The sequence below is a fragment of the Macaca thibetana genome, chromosome 15, assembly GCF_024542745.1.
Source record: "Macaca thibetana thibetana isolate TM-01 chromosome 15, ASM2454274v1, whole genome shotgun sequence".
Taxonomy (NCBI): Eukaryota; Metazoa; Chordata; class Mammalia; order Primates; family Cercopithecidae; genus Macaca; species Macaca thibetana.
In genome coordinates, this window is record NC_065592.1 from 11,705,318 (window position 1) to 11,730,833 (window position 25,516).

The 25,516-nt window shown below is 43.2% G+C and overlaps 2 protein-coding genes across 4 annotated transcripts in view; both read right to left on the reverse strand.

The window, feature by feature from the left end:
- The window catches only part of GARNL3 (GTPase activating Rap/RanGAP domain like 3), a 598,754-nt gene that overhangs the window by 514,254 nt on the left and 58,984 nt on the right, over positions 1 to 25,516 (reverse strand). The gene's annotated exons all lie outside the window — the stretch shown is intronic.
- On the reverse strand, positions 378 to 25,416 carry ZBTB34 (zinc finger and BTB domain containing 34). 3 transcript variants are annotated; one of them, XM_050760073.1, is made up of 2 exons: positions 25,316 to 25,416; positions 378 to 6,878 (listed from the first exon to the last, which is right to left on the reverse strand). In XM_050760073.1, the coding sequence occupies exon 2, from the start codon at positions 6,866 to 6,868 to the stop codon at positions 5,354 to 5,356; it is 1,515 nt and encodes a 504-aa protein (XP_050616030.1). In that variant the 5' UTR covers positions 6,869 to 6,878; positions 25,316 to 25,416; the 3' UTR covers positions 378 to 5,353. The 3 variants fall into 3 exon arrangements, with proteins under 3 accessions (XP_050616030.1, XP_050616028.1, XP_050616029.1); XM_050760071.1 differs by lacking the exon at positions 25,316 to 25,416 and adding an exon at positions 24,828 to 25,051; XM_050760072.1 differs by lacking the exon at positions 25,316 to 25,416 and adding an exon at positions 22,317 to 23,053.

Genomic DNA, 25,516 nt, shown 5'->3' on the forward strand with positions numbered 1-25,516 from the left:
CCCTGGGCTGGAACCTGGAGGAGGAGGGGGAGTTAACTGGCTTAGTGGAGACATGAGCCTGTGCAACCCCACACTTTGTGGACGACTGAGCAAGGCACATTCTCTGCAGGCGCGAGGGGAAGGCATTCACCAGCGATTCGTTCTGGGGGCGCCTGGGTGCAGACCAAGGCCGACAATGCAGTCGCCACACAAGAGGTCAGAAATACACTCGCTTCTTTCTCTTCTTCTCAGCACGATAGTGGCACAAGAGCTTCTTAGGAAACCCTAACCTTTCAAAAACAGTGATTACAGAAACTATGACACTGCAGATGTTTGTCAGAGCCAGTGACACTCACCAAAGCTCAGGGGGCCCATGCAGAGGGAGACCACAGCACATGTGCTCTAGCAGCATTTTTATTTACAAACAGCAATGTCCATTGACTTTATTTATACCATAAAAAAGCCATTTACAAGCAAGAAACAAGAATTCAGAACAAAATTAAGCAGCACTGAAATATTCATGTCACAAATCTAAAACAAAGTGAATACAAGAGTAAAATATCATTTGAATAAATAGTCTTAAATTCATGCTATAAAATAATCCTTAATGGCAAGTTACTAGTTGATACAGCATCCGCTTAGCTAGCTTCATTTACTTCATATGGTGATGAAGTGTGGAGTTGTGAGGTTACCAGTTTATATTGCAAGATAATGACACTGTGTTAAGTCATTCAAATTGCTCAACCATTTATAACGGAAAAAAATGTTAGCCCTACTAATAAAAGTGGTGAGAGAGATGGTTTTCACATTAGGAAAATGGTCATTCTCAAACAAACCAGGTAAGTTTACCTCTTACAATAGTCAGGGCAGCAACCAAAGGCTTGGGCAGCAAGTCCAAAGGTTGAATTCACAGCATACTTGTCACTGAGGGGCAGCAAGAGGTCTGTGGACTGAATCTGCTACCAAGGAGAGCCAGGCAAGGCTGACTCCAGGACTTGATCAAGAACTACAATAGCCCTGTCTGTGCCAGACCCAGGGAGGAAACCAGAGAAAGCAGGTTCCCTTCTGGGCCGAGAAGTCAAGCACTGGGCAGAAACAGTGGGAACACTCTGGCACTTACTGAAAAAGACGCATGTGACATGTGACAACCATTACAAATTTGGAACAATGTGAATGACTTTTCTGAACTTTTAGTTCAGTTGCACTGAGTAATATGAAATCTATGATTTATGAACTAGATAGTTTCATATAAAGAATTTACATAATTCCCCAATACTTTCATATATAAAATTTAATAAATAACCCTGACCAGTCTAGAAGCACCATTCAAGGGGCATGTGCCCTTGGAAAATAGTTTAGGTGTTGCATATTTGAGTCCCTTTCAGTGGAGGCTTCACAGGAAACCATTACAGAATTTAACAATAACGAGGACAACAACAACAAAAATCACAGTAACTAAGAGAAAAAGTTGATAAAATAAAATACATTGATCTCTTTAAAGTAAAGCTCATTCACATAGATGATATTCCCCCCAGCCCTTGTTTTGTGTTCCTGCAAATTTTTCCTAGAGTCTAGGCTGTAAGAACAAAAATAAAAACAAAACCACACACAAAATATGCAGGCCTATATATGGTCTGGGCTAAGGGAAAAACAAAGAGTTGGTTATATTTGCTAGCATTAGAAAAGACATTTACTCATGCTCTGGAAGATTTAAAAATTATCAATTTCGTTCTACAGTATATTCTGCTCAACAGTGAACCGACAGTATCCTTTCTGCTGTTAAGAAAAAACAAAAAAACAAAAACACCTAAACTAAAAAAAAAAAACCACAACTGCCAAGGCAGAGCCAATTGGTTGGGAGGCTTTTTCCACTGACCAAAAAATTAACTTGTCTCCATATACTGTATTTACAAATATAATTTCTAAATGTATTTACAGCTTTAGTAGAAATTAGAGGGTAGAGAACTGATTAGAATGAAAATAACTGTTTAAAACCACAAACATTAGTAAAAGTATAAAATTCTTTGTCTTCACAGTTTGTAATAACGGGCTAAGTATCTCTAGAAAAGGACGCTGTCACTGTCTTCACATTGTCTAATAGTGAAAAGGTAGCTCAAGAAGAGACTCAATTATGAACAAGCCTATATGAATTCAGGATATATTTTACCGTAAAAGATTTCTTCACATATCACTTTATCTTAATTGATTTCTGCATCTGTTATAAATGAAACACCTAACCTAAAACTGTACAGAAATAGGGACTTTGCTTTCCAAAAAGAGTTGCTCTAAGGAGTTACACAGCGTACTTCGTCTGCGGAGACGTGAAGTGAACTTCAGGGAGAGAATGTTTCGGTTCTGTGGTCATGTTAATCCTCCTGACACATCCTCATGCGGCAAGGCACAATTAATTGCTGCTGCCCGATCTGAATGGAGTTAATCTCTCACCAGTCATGCCCCTGGGAAGCATGACAGTGCGAACGCTCAGAGAGGCTACACAGCTCCGTGCTGGCCTAGGCGCTGCCTCCCTCGAAGCCCTGCGGAACTTTACAGTACTGTGTTATGGCTTGAGAATTCATTCTTAACACTGCGAGCAGTGGAAAGGGTAAAGTGTTAGCAACACGAATGGGAGCAAGTGGAACTTGCAAAATGTGGAATCATGATTCTTAGAGAGAAACTCAATCAATTTTCTGCCCCTTAACAGTCCCATTACAATGTTTGAACCTGAACTGTACAATCAAAGCAATGGATATTTTTGTCAAAGACAATTTTGGATAAGTCACTCTTTGGTAAACTCAAACCAGTTAAACAGATTCACAAGTACAAAGAACTCCATGTAAATAAGGTTAAGACGGACAATGCCAAGAGCCAGGACGCTGGAGGTGCCCGCACCAGGTGCCCTCCCTCCTCACTGTCTCTCATACCACGGAATGCTCTGGAGACCTCGCTGAAGGCCCCAAGCCTGAGTGAAAAGGAGGTTCCTTCCCTGAGCTTGACCTCTTATGTCCTTGGATTTGGGCATTTCTTGTCACAAACTTAATTTGTATCACAACACAAATTTTTTGCATTCAATTAAAAAAAAAATCAAAACCAAACTTATTCATGTAAGGAAAAAAAAAATCACAAACATTTACCTGAAACCCCAGAACATATTTAAGTGGGTAAACACTTGGGGTCCAGCCTCCCCTTGAGGCACGCGGCTTTAACAGGAGTTGAACAAGTGCTTCAGGGAGAGAACAAACCCCTACTTAGGCAGTTTGACGAGGAAAAAGGCATACTATATACCCGATTTAGCAAAGGCCGCTCCTCGGGAGCAGCGGGATTAGAGTGTAATCTGTAGGGAGTTAACACTGATGTGTAGCGCAGCAGTTCACACGTGAACAGATCCTGTGTGCTAAAGAGATGCGACTGCACAGCTGCCACCCCTGGGGGCTATTACACACAAAGGGCTTGAATGACTTTTTTTTCTCAAAACAAAAAACAAAAACAAAAACAAAATAACAATCCACCATTGGTATTTTAAGAGCCAAAAAAGCACAGAAAACCAGCAAACATCAAATTCTGTATTCCTTTAACTTCTAGCCTCTGAGGCTGGTCCTTTGTTCGTTTTTCTTTTAGGTGGCTACACTGTTCTCCTACGGAGGTGCACTGGTTGTGCATCTCAGACCCCAGGTTCTCAGCCAGATACCAGAACGCTGACATCCCACAGGCAGCCTGCAGCACAAACTCACCACCAAACCGCCTATAAAATTACTCTCTGCCAGAGTTTACAGTACCGAAGCAATCTTGTAAAGCCTGTTTGTGTACGTGAACACAATACAGAACTGAAGACATTTCCGAAAGTACTAATAAAACATTATTCAAATAGGACTCAGGTATCTTTTCATACAGTAATGTGTTTGCCAGCACATGCTTTTGAGGTCTCTTTTCAAGCTACGAACTCAAGAGAGGAAAACAATTATAATTCATTATTACCATTAGATTTCACATTTTCTACAACTATACTGACCTAAAAAGACACTTAACAAAAATAGCACCACATGACAAAAAATGGTGACACACAGATTTGGTGACACACAGAATATCTTAGAGGGCTTTTAAACTGTTGGTTCTTTAAGCAGGAAACACTGAGAGAGTGGGGGAGCCACTGAGGCTCTCATTAGCACACACAATACTAAGATAGATATATTGCTTGCAATTCCCATAGAGTATAGCTTTACAAAAAGTACAAATTCTAAGTTCTGCAGTTTCCCTGGGAACTGCATGTAGAAAAAGTTGCTGTGCACCTGAACTGGCTGTTTGAAAAGAGAAAGAAAAAAAAGAAAAAAAAAAAAAAAAAACCACAACACTGCTTGGAGAATTTTGTAGAGAGAACTACAAATCCCTTTCCTTAAGTGCGAGTGAGTACTAACTCATGATAGAGAGTGATTCGATTTAGTTACCTGGTATGTATGTTTCTACAGTACGGAATGAAGGTAGATTTGTAGGCCAGTAAAAACCTTGAAAACCACTGCTCCTTTGGGGTTGGCTAATATAACACTACACTATGTAAAAAGGTCAGCACCACAGGTCATCCAGCTTACCTGCTGGACAACTAACAAAAATTCCAAACGGTTTCCAACTAGAGTTGAAGAAATTTTATGGCATTTGGTTTATGTATTTGTTATGAAGCAGAGCTGTGAACACTGTGATTTGCTTTGCTTGCTTTTGGACACAATGATTAATATAAACCTACTAACATTCTTTTGTAAGGGAAATGAAGGGGCAAAACCCTAACATATTAGGTAGGGATGAGACAGACTCAGAAGCCCTGTTCACATTGTATTAAATTATATATTCCTCTTACATTCACCTCAACCAGAATAAACTCAAATTTGAGAATGTATATATACTATATATATAATAATAGTTTTATTATATATATATATAAATTGTCTAACTACCCCCTAAAAGGAATTTTAAATTAGAAAAGGTTACCCATTTGCATCAGCTGACGGCATCCTAATCTCCCTCCACGGAAGTGCACTGCTGCCAGCGCACACAATGAGACAGAGTATGCCTCTTGGCAGAGAATGGAGGGTCAACCAGTTGGCATAGCTAAATCACTGGCAGGTTTTGGATTAAGAGTTCAGCCAAAGAGGAATACTGTCAGCCTGTGTTTTCCCTGGATGCGTTGCCCTTCATGCTTTGAGCTCCTTCGGGGAGGGAGGGCAGGGGAAAGGATAAACACAACGAAGTGTTCCATCCAGAAACTTTAGAAAAACTGCCAAGAGACCAAGAGATTTCCAGATGGTTGGGAAAACCAAAGATTACAACAAAGCAAATCACAAATATGCATTGATTAATGTGCTTTGTTTGGGTGCACTTCTTTACCATCTTAATCGGGAGCATCAGACACTGTGTGAATTTCCATCCGGGAATCTAAGCCCATCTCTGAGGCTGACGCGTCATTTTCTAGTTTCTGTTCCACGTACACATCTGTTCTCTCGGGGGACTCAATGCGACTCCTGACTTCAGCGACGCCCGGGTGGTTTTTCCGCAGGTGCTGGTTGAGGGTACCTTGGAATGGAAAGCACTTGCCGCAGATCTCACAGCGGAATGGTTTATCATCTGTGTGGCCCCGGATGTGGTACTCCAGCTGGTCCTTCCGTGTGTACTTCTTCCCGCAGAACTTGCACACAAAGGGGGTGATTCCCATATGGAGTCGCATGTGCCTGTCAAGGCTTCCTTTCTGGTTGAAGGACTTTCCACAGTAAATACAGATCAACCTCTCATTGTACGGGTACCAATGCCCTCTCGCACTCCTCTCCCGGGGGCTGCTCTCATACCCGGGGTTGTTCATCATGGCTTCACTGTCAGAGCCCTGCACCAGGCCCTGCAGGTCACTGTGCAGGTGGACAGACAAGGCCCGCTTCTGGCGGGCACGCCCTCCTCGGAAACAGCTCAGCATGGACCTGGATGGGCTGGAATTACTCAAACTTCCAAAAGCTTCTGAAACATTGGTTGGCTGTGAGGCTGCTTGGGAATAGGAGTATGCGTGCTGGAGCACAGAACCATAGGAGCCCACATTCACTGCCACAACTTGTTCCCCATCAACCATCTCAGTGTGGTACCCATCATCACCCAGGGAGGAGCTGTCGGAACAGCTGGGCCGGTCGGACTTCTCCATCTTCACTTTCACCTCGGTGATCTGGCTCTCCCTCACCAACAGGTCTCCTTGCTCATGGTCCCCCTCTATCTGAATCTCATACTCAGAAACGCTCCCACTGCTCCCACGGTCTGAGTGCCCCTCCTCCTGTAAGCGGCTGCGCAGAGCTTTGCTGGGGGTCGTCTCCATCCGGAGGTCACTGCTTGCGGTGGGCTGCCGTCCCTGAGAGCAATATGGAGGAGAAATCTCCACTGGGTTGGCAAAGAAGCTGCTGTCTTTGACACCGTTCCGACTCTCGGGATTCTCTTCAGCACCGACGGTAACAGAGTCAACATCTCCAACGCTGATTTTAGAATGGATGCTCTCTAGGATCTGCGTGCACTTGTCAATGACACACTGCATCTGAAGAAAGCTGGCTGCAGTCAGAAAACTGACAACATCCTTCAGCTGCAAGGACATTCTTCCAGTGTAACAAAAAGAAAGCAACTGCTCAAACACATTGGGATTTTTAATCACTGATATTGACAAGCCACTCATGGTACTCAACGCTGAATGGTCCCGGAAATATGGGGAGCTGGCAGCAAGGACTGCTTTGTGGGCTCGGAATGGCTGACCCTGAATGTGTACAATGATGTCACATAGTTTCCCCTGCAGGCGGAGTTCGTTTAGCTGGCTCAGAACGGTGCTGCTGTACTCGGGCACATCAAACTGAATAAAACTGCTGCTGTCCATTTCTACTGACATGAAGCGTACTCTGCGGAGAGAGAGAGTTGGCATCATTCACCAGTGACTCCTCACTAAGTACAAGTGGCATAAACACAAGCTTACGACGACAATACCATTGTGGCTATCAAACCTCCTAAAATCTACCTGAAGCATTCTTCCCCTTGTTTTAGTCTTTCACGTTTTGGTTACTTCACCAAAAGCCAAATAAACTAATGATCAATTAGCCTAGTGTCACCGTTGCCTAACATTCATCTTGATCAAAAGTAAAATATTTTACACAGAGTAGGACTATTTTGGCTCTGAGAAATCGGTATTCTTTTAGGACAAATATTTCCCCATTTCAAGTACTTTTGAGGGTTTGAAGTACTTTGTGAAAAATAACTAAATTCAGGCCAGGCGCAGTGGCTTACACCTGTAATCCCAGCACTTTGGGAGGCCAAGGCAGGCAGATCACTTGAGGTCAGGAGTTTGAGACCAACCTGGCCAACATGGTGAAACTCCATCTCTACTAAAAATACAAAAATTAGCCTGGTGTGGTCAAGCGCGGTGGCTCACGCCTGTAATCCCAGCACTTTGGGAGGTTGAGGCGGGTGGATCACAAGGTCAGGAGGTCGAGACCATGGTGAAACCCTGTCTCCACTAAAAATACAAAAAAAAAAATTAGCCGGGCACGGTGGCGGGTGCCTGTAGTCCCAGCTACTCGGGAGGCTGAGGCAGGAGAATGGCGTGAACCCGGGAGGCAGAGCTTGCAGTGAGCCAAGATTGCACCACTGCACTCCAGCCTGGGCGACAGAGCGAGAGTCCGTCTCAAAAAAAAAAAAAAAAAAAAAAAAAGAAAAAAAAATTAGCCTGGTGTGTTGTTGTGCACCTGTAATCCCAGCTACTAGGGAGGCTGCAGCAGGAGAATCACTTGACCCCAGAAGGCGGAGGTTGCAGTGAGCCAAAAGCACACCACTGTACCCCAGCCTAGGCGACAGAATGAGACTCCTTCTCAAAAACAAAAAAAACCCAAACAAACAAAAACAAAACTAAATTCATCTAAAAATGTTCTGTCTTACTTGTGTATTTCTGATTGGTATTTTTCAACTATGCAGCACACTGGATACAATAAATGGAGCCAAACCCTTTTCAGTATTACTGTCTTGATTTGTGTGTTTGCCCTTCAGCTGTGTACACCTTTATATCTCTTTTGTGTTGGGTTGGTTTGGCTGAGACTTAGTATGCTCAGTCTCCTTCAGTGCAGTATTATTAATATTATTATTACTTTTTTTTTTTTTTTTTGAGATAGAATCTTGCTCTGTCACACAGGCTGGAGTGCAATGGCATGATCTTGGCTCACTGCAACATCCGCCTCCTGGGTTCAAGTGATTCTCCTGCCTCAGCCTTCTGAGTAGCTGAGACTACAGGCACCCGCCACCACACCCAGCTAGTTTTTGTATTTTTAGTAGAGATGGGGTTTCACCATGTTGGCCAGGCTGGTCTCGAACTCCTGATCTCAAGTGATCTGCCCGCCACAGCCTCCCAAAGTGCTGAGATAACAGGCGTGAGCCACCGCACTCGGCCAAGACAGTATTTTTAAACAGTAGTTATTTTAGACAACAGGAATGAAAGGGTGACGGACACATCAAAAGGTGTGTGCCACAGCTGTGGTACACCTACAACAGATTTCCTTCCTGTGGCCTAAACATGTGCAGCACCAGACTGCTCAGAACTACTTAAGTATATATAGTCCAGGCTCCATCCTCTCACCCAAACACAACAAAACCAGATCTAACAATTATATTTTAAAACCTGACCAACAGAAATGTAAATACCTCCTAAGTATTAGATCAGAAAAAAATCTAAATGGAATAAAACTACTTAGACAATGAGAAAACACATAAAATCTGGCTTCAGGAGTGAAGTTTACTCATGTCTTCAACTTACTTGAGAATGTATCTCCAAAAAAGAGATGGACAAATACATGATAAAGCAAACACAGTAAAAAGTTAACAATTGTAGAGTCTACATGGTAGATATTTGGGCACTTATTGTGAAATTCTCTCACCTTTTCTGTTTGAAGTTTTTCAAAATGAAATGTTGGGAGTTTTGAAAAAAAAAAAAAAAAAAAGCTGTAACAGGAAAAGTCAGTGCCTTAAGAGTTTTAATCATTAAACAATCAATACTAAAAATAAGTGAAATGGCTGAACTCAGGAGGTCAGAAAAGGAAAAACAAATGATGCCCAAAGACAGTAGGAAAATAACTAATACAGAAAAACAGCACATAATCACAGAGGGAATTTTTAAATTTCAAGACAAGACAACATGCAACTAAATCTAAGACTCTCACAGGAAAGGATCAGTTAAATGTGCCTAGATCATGTCCGAACTTTTTTTTAAATCACATCAAAATTTGAGTTAAAACATTTTAGTCAAAGAGGAATACTGCGCCCTTATTTATCCTAGATTTATGATTGAAATCAATTTGAAATCTGTATGAAATGAACATATTTTTAGGATAACATAAATTGGCAGAACTAAATAAGAAACAGAAGTGCCAAGGCACAAATGATCTTCAGGCCGTTCACACTGTTCTAGATGCATGTAAAAACATTTAAAGCATCTCAGTTCATATGGCACAAATCTGATAGCAGAAGATGACAAATAGCAGAAAGAAGAAAACTGTCTACTTCATCTAAATAAATAGATTTTAAAGTCCTAACAGAAATGCTAGCAAATACAACCTATTAAAATAATATATTATGACCAAGAACAGCTGTTTCACAAATGTAAGGATGGCTACATGTTCAGAAATAAATAGACGAATATAATTTGCAACATCAATAAGTCAAGGAGAAAAACCCATATGACCAAATCAATATTATGTCAAAAATGCATGTGACAGAAAGTTAAATGCCCTTTCAGAGTAAGGGGAAAATACTCAATAGGCTAGAAACAGAACAATAGTTTCTTAATATAATAAAGTGTATCTACTACAAACCAATGGCAACATTATCCTTAAAAAGGAAACACTGCGTATGTTGGTATACTTAATAGGGAAAAGGAAGGAAGGAAGGAAGGAAGGAAGGAAGGAAGGAAGGAAGGAAGGAAGGAAGGAGGGAGGAAAGGAAGGAAGGAAGGAAGGAAGGAAAGAAGGAAGGTAGGAAGGAAGGAAGGAAGGAAGGAAGGAAGGAAGGAAGGAAGGAAGGGGAAGGGGAAGGGGAAGGGGGAGAAAAAAGGGAACGGAAGGAAGGAAGGGGGGGGGGGGGGGGAGGGAGGGAGGGAAAGAAAAAAAGGAAACATGATGTCTGCATTTCCCAAAATGTATTTAGTAGAACCCAAGCCCAAGAGCTGGCCCCAATATCCTCACCTCCTAGGGATTAAAACACACATTAGCATAATATCCTATCTGAAAAGTCCTATAGACAGGAATCCTGCTTAACTCAGCAGTTCGCAAACTCATTTAATGGTGGAACTGTTCTCTCAAGGTACACATATTAATATTTCCCAAGAATGAGTGTTCCCTGGAGCACACTTCGGTAAACACTTTAGTAAAGTCATTCCCATCAGTGCCTGGGAAGATATACAAGGTTATCTGCCATCATGATTCTTACTTAACATTATTTTAGAACTTCTAGCCAAAGCAACAAGACAAGGGAACATTAAGGCAAGCAGCCATTAAAAAAGAGACAAAATGACTATTACGTGCAGATGTAACATGCAGATTATTTACACAGAAGCCCCAAGAGAATCACTTGGAAAATATTAGAATCGGCATCTACTAAGTGGAGGGTTTCAAAAAATTACACATAAAAAACAGGTAAGATAATGACAATAAGGTGCAACCAACAATATAGCAACAGGAACTAGAAAATACCTAGGGGTGGGGGAAGATAAGCAAAAAACAGGGTCAACAAGAAAAATACAACTCACTTTAATACGGACAAAAGCCTGTATAAATGAAGAGAGGGAACATGGTTCTGGCGGGATGATTCGATGCTGTAAAGAGAGACACTCTACCCCCAAAATTAATTTATAAATATAACATAGCCTGATGAAATGTTTTCTTAGAAACCTGACAAAATGATTTTAAAATTCATCTAGAACACTGTGGTCCAACATAAATATAAGACACTGCATGTGTAATTTAATGTTTTCTAGTAGTTACATTTTTTAAAAGTTAAAAAAATAAATTGTAGTAATATGTTATATCACCCAACACATCATTGCAGCATGTAATCAATATTAGAAAGCTGAGACATCGACATTCTTTTCACACTAGGTCTCTGAACTCTGATGTGTATGTTACACACAGCATGGCTCGGTTTGGACTAACCACATTCCATGTGCTCAATAGTCGCATGTGGTCAGTGGCCACCAAACTGGATAGTGCAGATCTGGAATACTAAAGAAATGTTAGAAATAGACAAATACAACCGAACTTACAGATGTCAAAATGTATGACTGGGCTATAAGTCATCGGCTAAGTATGTATTAAGTGTCAGGCACTAGGGATCCATTGGAGTTTTAATTTTCTCATCATAAATCATGATAAAAGCTCTGAGATCTTTCACGATGGGGGAGTGGTCAGAGAAGCCTACATAAACAACTGCTATTTTAAATAAGAACTAAAGGACAAGTAAAGGTTAGTCAGATACATGTGGTATCAGGGTGCTGCAGGGAACCTGTCCAGACAGAAGGAATCACACGTACAAAGGGTTGGGGAGGAAGGACATGCTGGAAGTGTGTACACAGCTGGAACAAGGCGCAAAGGGCAGGACAGAAGCCACATGAGGTTGTCAAGGTAGAAATCAGACTGAGATGGCCTCATGGGCCATTTCAAGCAAGTAAAAAGGGGAGAATTACTGAAATAAATGCTGCTTAGAGAATTTGAATTAATAATAAATTTAGATACTTCTTCACAGCATACCCCAAAATAACCTCTAGAGGTTTTTCTAAGCACACAAAGATACCAGAAGAAGAAATGCAGATTTAACTACAGAAGAAATACAACTTTTATATGTCTAAAAAATACTTTTTAGCAAAAAAAAAAAGAGGTAGAAAACAATAAAAAATACTTAAAACATAAACAGCAGGCTCTCACAAATCAATAAAAGCCAAATGGAACAACTGAAAAAAGCGACTATGAACAGACGCTTTTAAAAAGAAATTAAAATAGCCTTTAGACGTAGAGAAAAAATGCTTAGGCCGGGCACGGTGGCTCACATCTGTAATCTCAGCACTTTGGGAGGCCGAGGCGGGTGAATCATCTGAGGTCAGGAGTTCGAGACAAGCCTGGCCAACCTGGTGCAACCCTGTCTCTACTAAAAATAAAAAAATTAGCTGGGCGTCGTGGCGGGCACCTGTAATCCAAGGTACTCGGGAGGCTGAGGCAGGAGAAATGCTTGAACCCTGGAGGTGGAGGTTGCAGTGAGCTGAGATCGTACCATTGTACTCCAGCCTGGGTGACGGAGCGAAACTCCGTCTCAAAAAAAGAAATGAAAAAAAAAATGCTTAACAACTTTATCAGTAAAGCAACATCAATATGAGGCCAGGCACAGTGGTTCACGCATGTAATCCCAGCACTTCGGGAGGCCAAATTGGGCATATTGCTTGAGCTCAGGAGTTTGAGACCAGCCTGGCCAACATGGTGAAACCCAGTAAATACTAAAAATACAAGAATTAGTAGGGCAAAGTGGTGGGCACCTGTAGTCCCAGGTACTTGGGGGGCTGAGGTGGGAGGATGGCTTGAGTTCCGGAGGCCAAGGTTACAATGAGCTGAGATTGTGCCACTACCCTCCAGCCTGGGTGATAGAGTGAGCCACTATCTCAAAAATAAATAAATGCATAAACATGAGACAAAATACTTCTTTCTCAAATTGGCAAAACTTATAAAAATGCAACTCAGCTGGCACCTAACAAATAGTCAAATGTTACCTATTCATCATAGCATTCTCATGACATGGGGTGTATAAATAGTGACTTTTGGAATGCAAGGACAAAAGGAAGGTGGGTTCGGGCTTTTCAAAGGTGTGGACTGCAGGGCGAAAACCAGTACAGAAAGGAATGCAACAGAGCATTTCTGAAATAGAATGTACAACTGAAAACGGCTTCCCAATGAGGCTTCCTTCTCTGTGTGGTTTTTTCTTATCTGCTTTGTAGAAGAAAGGTGGAGAACAACACTTGAAAGATAATCACTGAGAAAAGTGGAACGCCACGATTAACACCTAAGAAAGGGATTCCATTTTTCCGCAATATGAGAAAGGAAGTGCTTTGCTCTCCTCTCCCTTACATTAACACTTCCTTTCCACAGTGACAATGAGATTCAAAGATTCCCCCCAGAGCTGCTAACAAGCCACACTCTTGAACAAGAAGCTTCTAAATGACTGGCACATAGTGAACTTACAGTTAATTTCAGTCTGAGCCATATGACCAGACTAAAGGGAGAGAAACTCATCATCGATCACAAGTTCTACACCCCATGTGTGGATTTGTCAGGTCCAGTGATCCCAGGATAGAGGAGGTCAGAGCCTCTTATGTAGGCACACTTCAAGTTCAAATGTGATCCTCTATCCTTCTGTACTGGCAGTTTTGCAACATGGGCTACTCACTGGTTTCTTGAAGGTCTTGATTTTCTCCCCTGTGTGGAATGTCAGTGGGTCTACACCTAAGTTAGATCAATTTTGAATTATATTTTTTTCTTAGAGACAGGATCTCACTCTGTCACCCAGGCTGGAGTACAGTGGCACAATCTTGGCTCACTGCAGCCTCAACCTCCTGGGCCCAAGCTATCCTCCCACCTCAGCCTCCTGAGTAGCTAGGACTATAGGCACACACCACCATACCCGGCTTTTAAAAAACTTTTTTGTAGGCCGGGCACGGTGGCTCACACCTGTAATCCCAGCACTTTGGGAGGCCGAGGCAGGTGGAGCACCTCAGGTCGGAAGGTTGAGACCAGCCTGGCCAACATGGCGAAACCCTGTCTCTACTAAAAATACAAAAAAAGAATTAGGCGGGCATGGTGGCGGGCGCCTGTAATCTCAGCTACTCTGGAGGCTGAGAATCGATTGAACCTGGGAGGTGCAGGTTGCAGTGAGCCAAGATCATGCCATTGCACTCCAGCCTGGGCAACAAGAGCAACACTCCGTCTCAAATAAATAAATAAATAAATAAATAAATTTGTAGAGACAGGGTCTCACTACATTACCCAGGCTGGTCTCGAATTCTTGGCCTCACTCCGTCTCAAATAAATAAATAAATAAATTAATTAATTAATTAATTTATAGAGACAGGGTCTTACTATGTTACCCAGGCTGGTCTCGAATTCTTGGCCTCAAGGGATCCTCCCACCTTAGCATCCCAATGTGCTGGAATTACAGACATGAGCCACTGCACCTGGTCAATTTTTAATTAATTTTATCTTTAAAATAAAATATATGCATATGGTAGAACTTCAGATCATAGAACAGAAATAATAAAACTTTCCCCCAGCCCCTCTTCCCAAAGATAATCACTGGTAGGAGTTTTGGGGTATTCTTTCAGAGAAAATTCAAAACATCTATCAGCATAAACTGTTCTATACCCTACTTTAAAGAAATGTATTTAATATATCTTAAAATCTTTCCGCCTTAATCTCAGCACTTTGGGAGGCCGAGGTGGGCGGATCACGTGGTCAAGAGATCAAGACTACTAAAAATACAAAAATTAGCTGGGTGTGGTACGGCACGCCTGTAATCCCAGCTACTAGGGAGGCTGATGAAGGAGAATTGCTTGAACCTGGGAGGCGGAGGTTGCAGTGAGCCAAGATAGCACCACTGCACTCCAGCCTGGCGACAGAGCAAGACTCTGTCTCAAAAAAAAAAAAAAAAAAAAAAGAAAAAGAAAAAGAATCTTTCCACAGCAGCACATACACATTGACCTATTTTTTTCTAACTTCATAGTATTCCATTGATGGCTATATCACAACGTACTTAACCAGTACCCAGTTGATACTAAGATAGCCATTACAAACACAGACTGTCACCCCACAACACACACACACACCCCTCAGTTACATCTGGCTTTCTTATGTAAGTAAATCTGTAGTCTCAACTTCTAGCAGAATTGTGGTAAATTTTTCATTTCAGTTGATAATGCCAAATTACCCTCTAAGAGGCAGCAGCAATTATCCATTCACAGGGAAGGGCCTGCTCCCCCATAACTGTCAGCAATGGGTATCGAACCGTTTCACTTTTTCAGCCAAACTGATAGGTGAAAGATGTACCTCATTGTTTTGATGTGCTTTTTTTTTTTTTTTTTTTTTTTTTTTGAGACAGAGTCTCACTCTGTCGCCCAGGCTGGAGTGCAGTGGTGCAACCTCTGCTCAAGGCAACCTCCGCCTCCTAAGCTCAAGGGATTCTCCTGCCTCAGTCTCCCTAATAGCTCAGACCACAGGTGTAAGCCATCACACCTGGCTAATTTTGGTATTTTTAGTAGAGACAAGGTTTCACCATGTTGGCCAGGCTGTTCTTGAACTCCTGACCTCAGGTGATCCACCCACCTCGGCCTCCCAAAGTGCTGGGATTACAGGCATGAGCCACTGTGCCCGGCTGCATTTGTTTAATTATAAATGAGGTTGATATCTTTTCTCATGTTTAATGGCAATTTGTCTAAGTTTGTCTTTGAACTGCCTACTCATATCCTTTGCCCTTATTTGCCTTTTTTATTGATTTGTCAGAGCTCTTCGCAAATTAAGGAAATTAGCCTTTTGTCATATGTGCTGCAAGTATTAGATTTAATTGCAATCACTAAAGGGCACACTGACTGGGAATTTAAATTATTTTTCATACATTTATAGGAAATATTCACTCAACATCAATCTCTTACATACAGAAAACCAAAGGGAATTCAAAGATGAATAAAAGTCCCAGTCTTGCAGTTTGATAGAGGCTTAATGCAGATTCCTCACCACTCAGAGAGAGATGGGAATGGAATTCATTTTTGATAATGCAGAGTAGTGATTTATATGTTTTTCATTTAGATTAAGTTTGCAGCTGCCTCAGAAAACAATAATGAATTTGATTATTCCACTCACTAAAACCATCAGAACCAGAATTCTTTAATTCAGAAGATTAATCATAGGTGCTTCTGTCACATTATTCTAGGCAAAAAACCACACCCAAATTAGACATTTACATTGCTATTATTTTAATTTAAAAAACAAGCACATACAAGCTGAATTTACTTTCAGTATCATTAATACATATTTTAACAAAATTTTGTTTTTGTTTGTAAAAACTATACTCTGGGAAAAAAATGTGAAATACTTCTTTTAAAAAATACACATGGATAGAACTTTGTTGAAACGGTTTTTTGGGAAGTTCAAAATTGTCACCTTCTCAACTTCTTCACAGGTCTCTTCGGTTCACTCAATCGATGGAAAGACAATCTTTCTGCTCTTTCAATTTCTTTAATTTCTTACTTCCGAATTCTTACTTTCTTACAAAGAAAGAGAATAATTTCACACCTGTGGAATAGCTTTCACCTCACACACAGCTTCTGCCGTGATCACATAAGGCCACCACTGGTCTCCCAGGTAGCTTCTGGGAAGGACCACCTCTGATGTGGGCAGGACCGACATTCTCCTACTTCCACGCACCCAGCTGCCCCCACACCAGCCTGGGCAACTATAAAAGGGGATGACTGCCCCTGCTGCCACACCCCTCAGCCTTCCCCCTTTACTTGGCAGAGTCACTCCACCACCATCATCATCCGTGACCAGCTTTTACTGAATGTGATACATGCCAGGCGTGTCGTAAAGGCTTAGGATGCAGTATGTCTCTGAATCCTCCCAACCTGTCCCTTAAGGCAGGTACTACTGCCCCCATTTTAAAGATGAGGAAACCAAGCAGCTGACTTTCCCAGGACCCTTCGGAAGTATGCGCATCCAGGCCCCCACACAACAACCCTTTATTCCTAGCAAGCTTGCCCCACGTTACATTCCTGCCCTAAGATGGTGTCAAGGAAAGGGATGGAGATGGGGCGGGGGGTGTAAGTGGGCACACATCCTCCCTACTGCTGCCCAGAATACAGAAGGGCAAATGAGGGCATTTTAGTAATATACATCAAGATTATATCTGCATATTCACTGTGACCAAGCAATTTCAGCCGTAGGAATTTAGTGAAGCACCCTCTTTGTAGAGCAAAATCTCCCTCTTTTCTAGACCAGAATCACTGGCAGAGGTAAGGGTTATGAGGAGAAAAATGTTCCAGGCGGGCCCCTGCGGCCACCGGGTATCATGCCCTCCATATTCACAGCTTTGATCCCCCTTTCCTCCTCAGAGCCCCGGACCCTGGCTCATTCTACTTGCTTTAAATAAAAAGCTATCTTTACATGCGAAAGCCTCAATTAATTAGAAACCACAGATCTAGGGCTCAAGTAAACCGGTCCTTTTGGTGTTTGAAGGTGAAAGTCACAGAGAGCAGATGCTGCCAAGAAGACACAGGGTTCAGCCCAAGTTCAACAGAATTCAAAGCAGCATTGAGCCCAGCGCCCTGAAAGCAAGAGCAAACTGTGAGGGGCCCTCCAGGACTGACCAAGCAGTGACGAAGCCAAGTCTGAAAGCACCAGAGGACGGCAGACAGGGAAGCCAACTGCAAAGGGGAGCGCAGCTGAAGGCGAGCAGCTTTGGGAGAAATGAACACACACTGCGGAGTGACAGCCGGCTGGGCAACCAGAGCAGGAGGCCACTCACACAGTGAGGCACTGTGGGTACAAGCCACAGAGAGAGCGGCACTGCCTGGAAATGACCGCACGAGCCATCCTGGGACACTCCTCCCACAGACCTGAAGTCCAAAGCCAAAGCGAGGGCTCTGGAAATAAGCATGCATGGCTGCGCTGAAAAGAAAATTAAGGTCTGATGCGAGACCATATGACGACAGGCTTGGTAAGTAATGCTGCTTGACATCTTCGCAAGATCCCACTCAAAAAAGCTACAGAATCCATCACTGCGCCCATGCATCAGGACAGCAAAAGGCTGCTCTGCAACAACACACAAGGGAGAGATAACCCCAATCCAGGTTAACGCATTTTACCCAAAGGGGCTTAAGAACAAAAAGCCACTTGAAAAAGACAGGAAAAGCAAGTGACCATCATGTCACATTCATGGCTGATGCTGAGAAGGGTGAACAGAAACCAGTGACTCAAGCCCCTGCTCTTCCATTCAGCTCCTCGCCCTCACTGAGTTAATAAAAGAGGCAAAAAGGCAGTAACTGCCCTTATATGTAATATTAGAGGGTCACATAAAATACCATGACCCACCAATGGCAAACACAGCTCCTCTGAACTTTCAAAGGTGTCACATGTTAACCAATTTCTTATAAAGCACCAAGGAATGTATGGAGGATCTTATTACTTTCTCTTTAATGCCATTCTATTCCTATGCCAGTAGTTTAAAAAGATTTATCACGAAAAAAAAAAATGAAAGAAAACATGGGTGAATTTATTTATAATTCTGACATAAAGGCCCTTCCAAGCATGACATAAATCTCAGATGCCACAAAGGCAAAGACAAATACATTCGACAACATAAAAGTATATGACAAAAAAAATACCCCTTCTCCCCAAAAGCCAAAAGATAAATGATATACTGAAGAAAAATATATGCATATTTGACAAAGAACTACTTTCCAAATTCCTTAATTTATAAATCAAATTAGGTGACATACACAAAAAAACCCTATGGGAGAATGGGCAAAGGATACAAACAGTTCAAGAAAAAAAAGAAAAATGACAAAAAAAGAAGCAAAGATGCTAAAATTTACTTCTGATTAAAGACATTTGAAATACAAAAAGAAAAAATAATGAGATACCATTTTTAACCCATCAGCTTTGCACACAGTTTAAAAGAGCTGGCAAGTGTAGTCCTGAGGAATGAATAATTTGGTAATATCTATCAAAATTTAAAAGGCATTTACCATTTGGTCCACAAATAACGGGGAGGAATTAAGCCTACTAATATATAGGACTTACAAAAGTATAGCAGGAGATATATAATGAAAATAACCACTAAGAATTTTTCTTTGCTATAGCAAAAAAAAAAAAAAAAAAAGAACCCCCAAAGGAAACTGGTTTCAAAAAATATAATCGACAATGAAATACTATGCATCTATTAAGACTGGGTAGATGTATATGCCTTGATATGGAAAGAGCACTAAGATTTGGCCAAAAACAGCAAGATGTAGACTAATATGTATGCATATATGTCACTCCCTTCATGTACATTTTGTAAAGGAATTATATTATGTTGCTTGCTGTATCCATTCTGGAAGGAACCACGTGGTACTATTAATGGTGGTCACTGTGAGGAAGGACTAAGGACTAAGGAGAGGGAAGGGAAACAGACTTTATACCTTTGCATTTCAAAAATCAAATAACTGTATTATTCTCACTAGTTTTTTTTAAGACATGTAGGTTAGTACCTACAAATATATAATTTTTTAAACCACAGAATCTAGAGGAGAAAGATGGGCTGCAAATGGATAATTATTATATCAAGCAGACAGTTATAGAGGCAGAAACAAAGAACTACAAGGAACAATACAAGGCTGATTACTCTTGACCAAAAAGATTTTTAAAAAATCAAAATAGAACAAAGGAAAACTTCATGGAGGAAGATATTTTTGAACAAGGCCTTGCATTTCAAAGGGAAAAGAAAGAACACTCCAGACAGAAGGAAAAGCAGGAACAGGGCACAGGGGAAAGCAGACAGACGGCGTCTGGGGTAGAGCAGGCAGCGTGCAGTGGCCCCGGCTCAGGGACAAGGAAGGCCACAGAAGGAGAAGGCCACAGTCGGAAGGTGGAGGGTCTTGAATACTCAGAGAACAGAATTCTGGCGGCAGAACCTGGAGACTGAGGCATGATGTCTACTTGGAGGCCACGTAGCTCAGCCAGGACAAGCTGGGCTCAGGTTTTCCACAGGGTCGTGGGAAACATGGGGCTGCAGCTAGAGAGAAACATTAGACCCGAAGATACTGATTTGGGAGTGACCATGTACTGACTGAGGATTGTTGTGGTAAGATGAGGTTACTCAGGGAGAAAAAAAAAAAAAAAGAGAGAAGGCTGAGAATAGAAAGGGTGTTTGCTCCTAGAAAAGAGGAATGGAAACAGCACCCGATGAAAGGGGTAACCTCCTCACCTAGCCCTCTCCTCAAGCCTTTCCATTGACTAGTTTTGTTTTTGTTTTTGTTTGTTTTGAGACAGAGTCTTGCTCTGTGCCCAGGCTGGAGGGCAGTGGTGCGATCTTGGCTCACTGCAGGTTCAGGTGATTCTCATGCCTCAGTCTCCCGAGTAGCTGGGATTACAGACATGTGCTACCCCGTTCAACTAATTTTTGTGTCTTTAGTAGAGATAGGGTTTCACCATGTTGACCAGTCTGGTCTCTAACTCCTGGCCTGAAGGGATCCGCCTGCCTCAGCCTCCCAAAGTGCTAGGATTACAGGCATGAGCTACTGCGCCCAGCCCCATTGACTAGTATCTTTAAGTAAAATTCGGCACCACGTATTCTGTTAAGCTGTGAGGAAACTAAACAATGGAAAACTAATGACATCCTCTCACACTGCTGACCCATTCTGCAGAGAACCTAAAAATAAGAAGGGACTCTCAGATGCCATCTAGGCGAAACACCCACCTGGGCCTTAAAATCTCTACAACTTCCTTGGATAAAGCCTTGCAACTGTCTCCATATATCAACAACCAGAACAAAAGTAAAAATGTAAAAGCTGAACAATGAGAAACGTGCCGATTCTGTGCGACTCCTCGCTTCTGAGCTTGCACTCCTGGCGGTGAGCTCTCTGAGGGCAGGGACTGCGTGCCCAAAGCCCAGCACTGTGTCTGGGGCAGAGAGGCTCTCAGTACATGTCAGCTAAAACAAGCTAGTGGCTCAAGATCCATGGACTGCCACTACAGCCGCACCCTCAGCTCTGAACTTTTCCTTCTGGAGACCCCAGAGATGCAGGATAGTCTCTGCCAACGGCAAAATCTAGCAAGGTGGCTTATTCCAACCTAACCCATAAACACTCTAATTTGCTCCACAAGATGCTACACTTTGTTTAAAAATATCCAGTTACACTTCCAAGAAAAGAAAGGAAAGTTACAAATTTGGAAGTTGTTTAAGGCACCAGGAGGTACCCATTATTCTCAATCAAGATGCTCATGATTCCAAACCCAGATTTGCACCTGCTGGCTTCAGTCACTTGCTGATACCTGAGACACAGCTCAAACTAGGCTTTCTCTGGCAGGCACTGGAAACCTGAAGATCCCTAATTTTCACTTTCATACGAAGTCATTAAAAAGACCACAGATTGAAGCACTGCAGACAAAAGTCATGGTAACAGAAGTAACAATTATTAAAAATAACTTTTCTAGGTATTTCTGCCTGGGTCTAGATTAAAACCAAAATTGAGCTGTCATGAGCTACAATCGAATCTTTTAGAAAGCAGGAGTCAAATAACACCAGGGCTGCGTGAAACATTCTGGTGCTACTGAAACCCAATGCAAGAAAAAAAAATAAATAAAATGGCATTCTGTGATGGATATTCATGAAGCACTCATCCTAATTTAAAAGAAAACAAGTTTAGAGTTCTTACTGCATTAATTCATGTGAGCCTGAAAGAACATTTTTATCCAAACTGTTACATTTCCTACCAAGGCGTTAACATTCTCCAGGTCTGCTCAGATACACTAATTCCAAGAGGGTGCGATTTGTCTTTTAGTCAATGCAAAACATCATCAGAAGCTTCTTCTGAGCTTTCCAAGCAGGAGAGGAATGGCCTCTTTAATTTTACTAACAATGCCAAGGACTAAGCGTCAATAGGCTCCTACTGTATACAGTATGGTAAGTAAGCTCTTAGACTAAGAGACACTAAGAGGCTGCGGTTATCCCCATTCTACAGATGAGGAAGCAAACTCAGAGAAGCTGAGAAACTTACCCAAGGTCACTCAGCTAATGACTGGCTGAGCCAGGATTTGGACCAAGATTTGTCAGTCTCAGACTCAGAACTATTATCTCTTACAAGATTTTAATCCAGGCATATTGATGAGATGTAGGATTTTTATTGGTGCTGGATTCTTACTGATTGTCTCCAAGTAGAAAGAGAATTCTCACTGAAGGATGTTCCACCACACAGACAAAGTCAGGCTGGGTCTGACACTGTGACGATTAAGGGGTCACAATATGTTGTACCTCAAGTGGTCTGCAGCCATTGCTTTGCAAAATGTCCATGATTTTTACTTCTGTCAGTGAAGTAGGCAAAAAGATGTTTCATATTTTAATCATTAATTGAGAGGATTTGTTTCAGATAAAAGAATAAGCTTTCTTAAGGCAAAGAATTCAAAAATATTAAGGCACAGCATCTTATCTGCTTACTGCTAGCTAGCATTTCAGGGGCACTGGCCCTGGAAAATACATTAAGTCCTGCCTCTTATGACAAAAGGATTAGAAAAGCTCACCTGGACTTGCATCCTTCCATGAGGTTTTCCTTGCCATCAACATCAACCAGAAAATAACCATTAGAAATTTAACTGCATTCAGTTGATGACCTTCACTAAGCTAAATTCAGCAGTTTGTCAGCTACAAAACATTAAATAGACACAATTAAGAAGTTTGAAAGACATTAAGCAGAATTTAAACTACAGTAACATGAACATTAATGGGAATAAAACATAAAGATGGCATTCTAGATTCATGATACTGACATTTTAGACAAGTGCTGCAAAAGGCAGGCAAAAGTGGGGGGACACAGAGATGCAGAAATCCAAAACTCGGTGGATACACTGTTCAGCAGCTGATCACTTCTCCACCTTGATAAATGTACACCCAACAATGGCAATAACAATAATGAAAATGTACTAAGCAGTTACTAAGTGCTGCCCATTTTTCTACTTCATATAGAAGTTCATATACCATTTTCGTTTACAGTTCACAGTCACCCTATGAAATGGATTTTATTATCCTCCACACCGCAAATAAGAAACGGAGGCTCAGAGGCATTAAATTGCTCATCTTCACAGAGCTGGGAAGTAGACTTGCCAGGATTCAAACCCATGATTCCAAAGCTGCTGTTCTTTCCCCACAGTCTCCGAATGAAGAATCACATGACTTTTCTCTTTTCCCATGATCAGAGGGGAACGTTTTAAAGTTTCAAAGATTCGTTTTGTGCTTTCTACACCCTAAGAGGGCAAGCTGAAAACATCCACCTTGAATGGTAGCATTACATATCACAGAAAGTTGACAAAAACAGATTCTCCTTAAAAAAAAAAAAAAAAAAAAAAAAAAAAAAAGGTAAATTACAAAACAAAACAACAAGTTGTTTACCAACAAAAATCAGGAAGTATTTGAGTACCTATTATAGAAGTCCAGCCCCAGTATTAGACACCATAAGGGCTCCGAAAGGAGTATTAAGACACAATGCCCTTAAAAAATCTCCCACTCCGGCTGGGACAAGAACAAGTTCAACAGCCAAGGAACAAGTGCTGAATCCGAGTGCCACAAAGCCATGGGGGCAGGGAAGTCAGGGAACACCCACTGGAGGAAGTGTATCTTCAGCAGGGGCTTGAAGGAAGTGAAATGGAGAATTTGCACAGAGAAAAAGGAGGTCAGAGCTTCAGAAGGGGGAACAACAGAAGCAAAACCCAAGAAACCGTAACTAACTCAGTTCTGCAGGGGAGAGACATGGAGAAGCAGAGAACTGCGTTCAGGTAGGTGGGGTGGGGCCAAACCACGGAGAGTCTTGAAAAGACGGGGTGGGCGGTGGCTGGACACACCGTGGCAGGCAAGAGGCCACTACTCAGCTTTGAACAGTGGTATAACTGCCATGGCCTCTTAACTGATCTCCTGGCCTCTAGCTTCTTCACCAATGCCTTCAGTAGTTTCAACTTTGACCTAGTGTTCGAGTTCTTTGAGGAACTAGCCGCGGCCCACCTCTCCTCCTACTTCCCTCCTATATGAACCCTTCTCTGCCAGGAGACTGGTCTATTCACGAACTCCATAGGATCACTGGGCCTGATTCCTCTTTTCCTATCCGAATGCTACTCATCCGTTAACACCGGCTCAAATCCCGCCTCCTCACTAAGCCCTCCCTAACCACTCGGCCTACAGTGACCTCCATCTCTCCTTCTTAATTCTACAGCACACAGCCTTGTCTCATCAAAATTACCTTCTCATAGGTAATGTCTCAGCACCCTGCGTAAAGCTGCTTGGAGACTGTAAGTGTGCCTTCTACTCCTTTCCCACCACATGGAACAGCATCTTGACATTTAATAAGCAAGCAAGCACTCAACTATTTTTTGACTTCCTATAGTAAGTTTGGCTTTAGCATAAAGGAAGGATGGGGGAGGGGGGAACCTCTGGAGTCAGAGACCAGCTAAGAAGCTGTTGCAATAATCCAGATGTGAAGCAAAGAAGGCCTGGACTAGGGAACAAAGAGAAAATGGGCAAATATAAACAACAAAAAATTCTGCATGCAAAAACTCGGCGGAATGTGATTAACTCCTGCTAGGGACAAAAGCAAGGGATGAATGAGGATTAAGGTGAGGTTTAGAAAACGCTTCTTGAAATCATTTTAAAGCCTGTCTGAAACGAAATGCAGTAAGTGGCTTAAAAAGTCCACACTGACAAAGTCTTCAGCGAAACTGCCCAGTATCTTGAACCAGGGACAGCCCTTCCAATTTGAGACATACACGGAATGGCAGAGCCAGAAGGGTTCTTAGAGAGTTAAATGAAACCCTCAATGATCACATGGGGAAACTGAGTCCCAGCATGGAAAGGACTTGCGGAACGCCTCCAGACAGAGACTCCCAGATGAGTGCCGCCCTGAAAGCACAGCCACTTGGCCTAGAAGGGCACTGTTTACACCCCCGGTCAGCCCCAGCCCAGCCCTCCGCAATGGCAGGACCAACTGAGCGCGAGTGACCATGGAGACGTCTGGGGCCAAGCGCAACCCGTCGCCGCCGCCTGTTTACCTGGAGAAAGGCTGTGGCGTGAGGCAGTGGCTCCGTGGCAGCCACCCGAAGGGCCGACCCCCCTGCCCGGCCGGCTCTCCAGGGAACTCAACCATCTGACCTCCCTCCCCGTACAAAAGGGGGCGCCCCCAGGGCTAGGGGCCCGGAAGCTGGGGATCCCAAGACGCCCCGGGTGGAGGCTGGGGAGCCCAGGGCAGCTGCCCGAGCGCGACCCTCGGCCGGGCCAGCGGCGCCCGGACTAAAGACCGAGCACAGTTGGCCCCTCGGGGGCGCGCGCCTGACCCCAGCAGGTGCCCGGGCCTCCGGACCGCGCCCGGCCTCAGCTCCCGCCCGCGCCGGCCGCCAGCCAGCGGGACTGACCAGGCGCGAAGGCTCCCGCCCCGCCGCACCCAGAGGGAGCCGGACAGCGGCCCGGGGACTGCCCCCCGCCCCGCCGGCCCCGCCCGCGCCTAGTCCGCTGCTCGCCGCCCCCGGCCAGCGTGCCTCACCTGCGCAGAGCGCCGCGCTCACATCGCCCGCCCGCGGCGCCCCCTCCGCCGCCGCCGGCGCCAGGCCCGTCCCCGCCGCTCCGGCTGCCGCCCCAGCCCGCGCCCCCCGCCCCCGGAAGCGCTTCCCGGCCCCGCCCCCTGGGCGCCCGCGCTTCCGGGCAGGCGCCGACCCGGGTGGCGGCGCTGCGAGGCGGACCTCTC

Excerpts from the sequence above, each read along its gene's own strand:
- ZBTB34 (XM_050760071.1), bottom strand. The coding sequence starts at position 24,922 with ATGGTTGAGTTCCCTGGAGAGCCGGCCGGGCAGGGGGGTCGGCCCTTC. Across the intron at positions 6,879-24,827 it reads ACGCCACAGCCTTTCTCCAG|AGTACGCTTCATGTCAGTAG; the intron begins GTAAACAGGCGG and ends CTCTCTCCGCAG.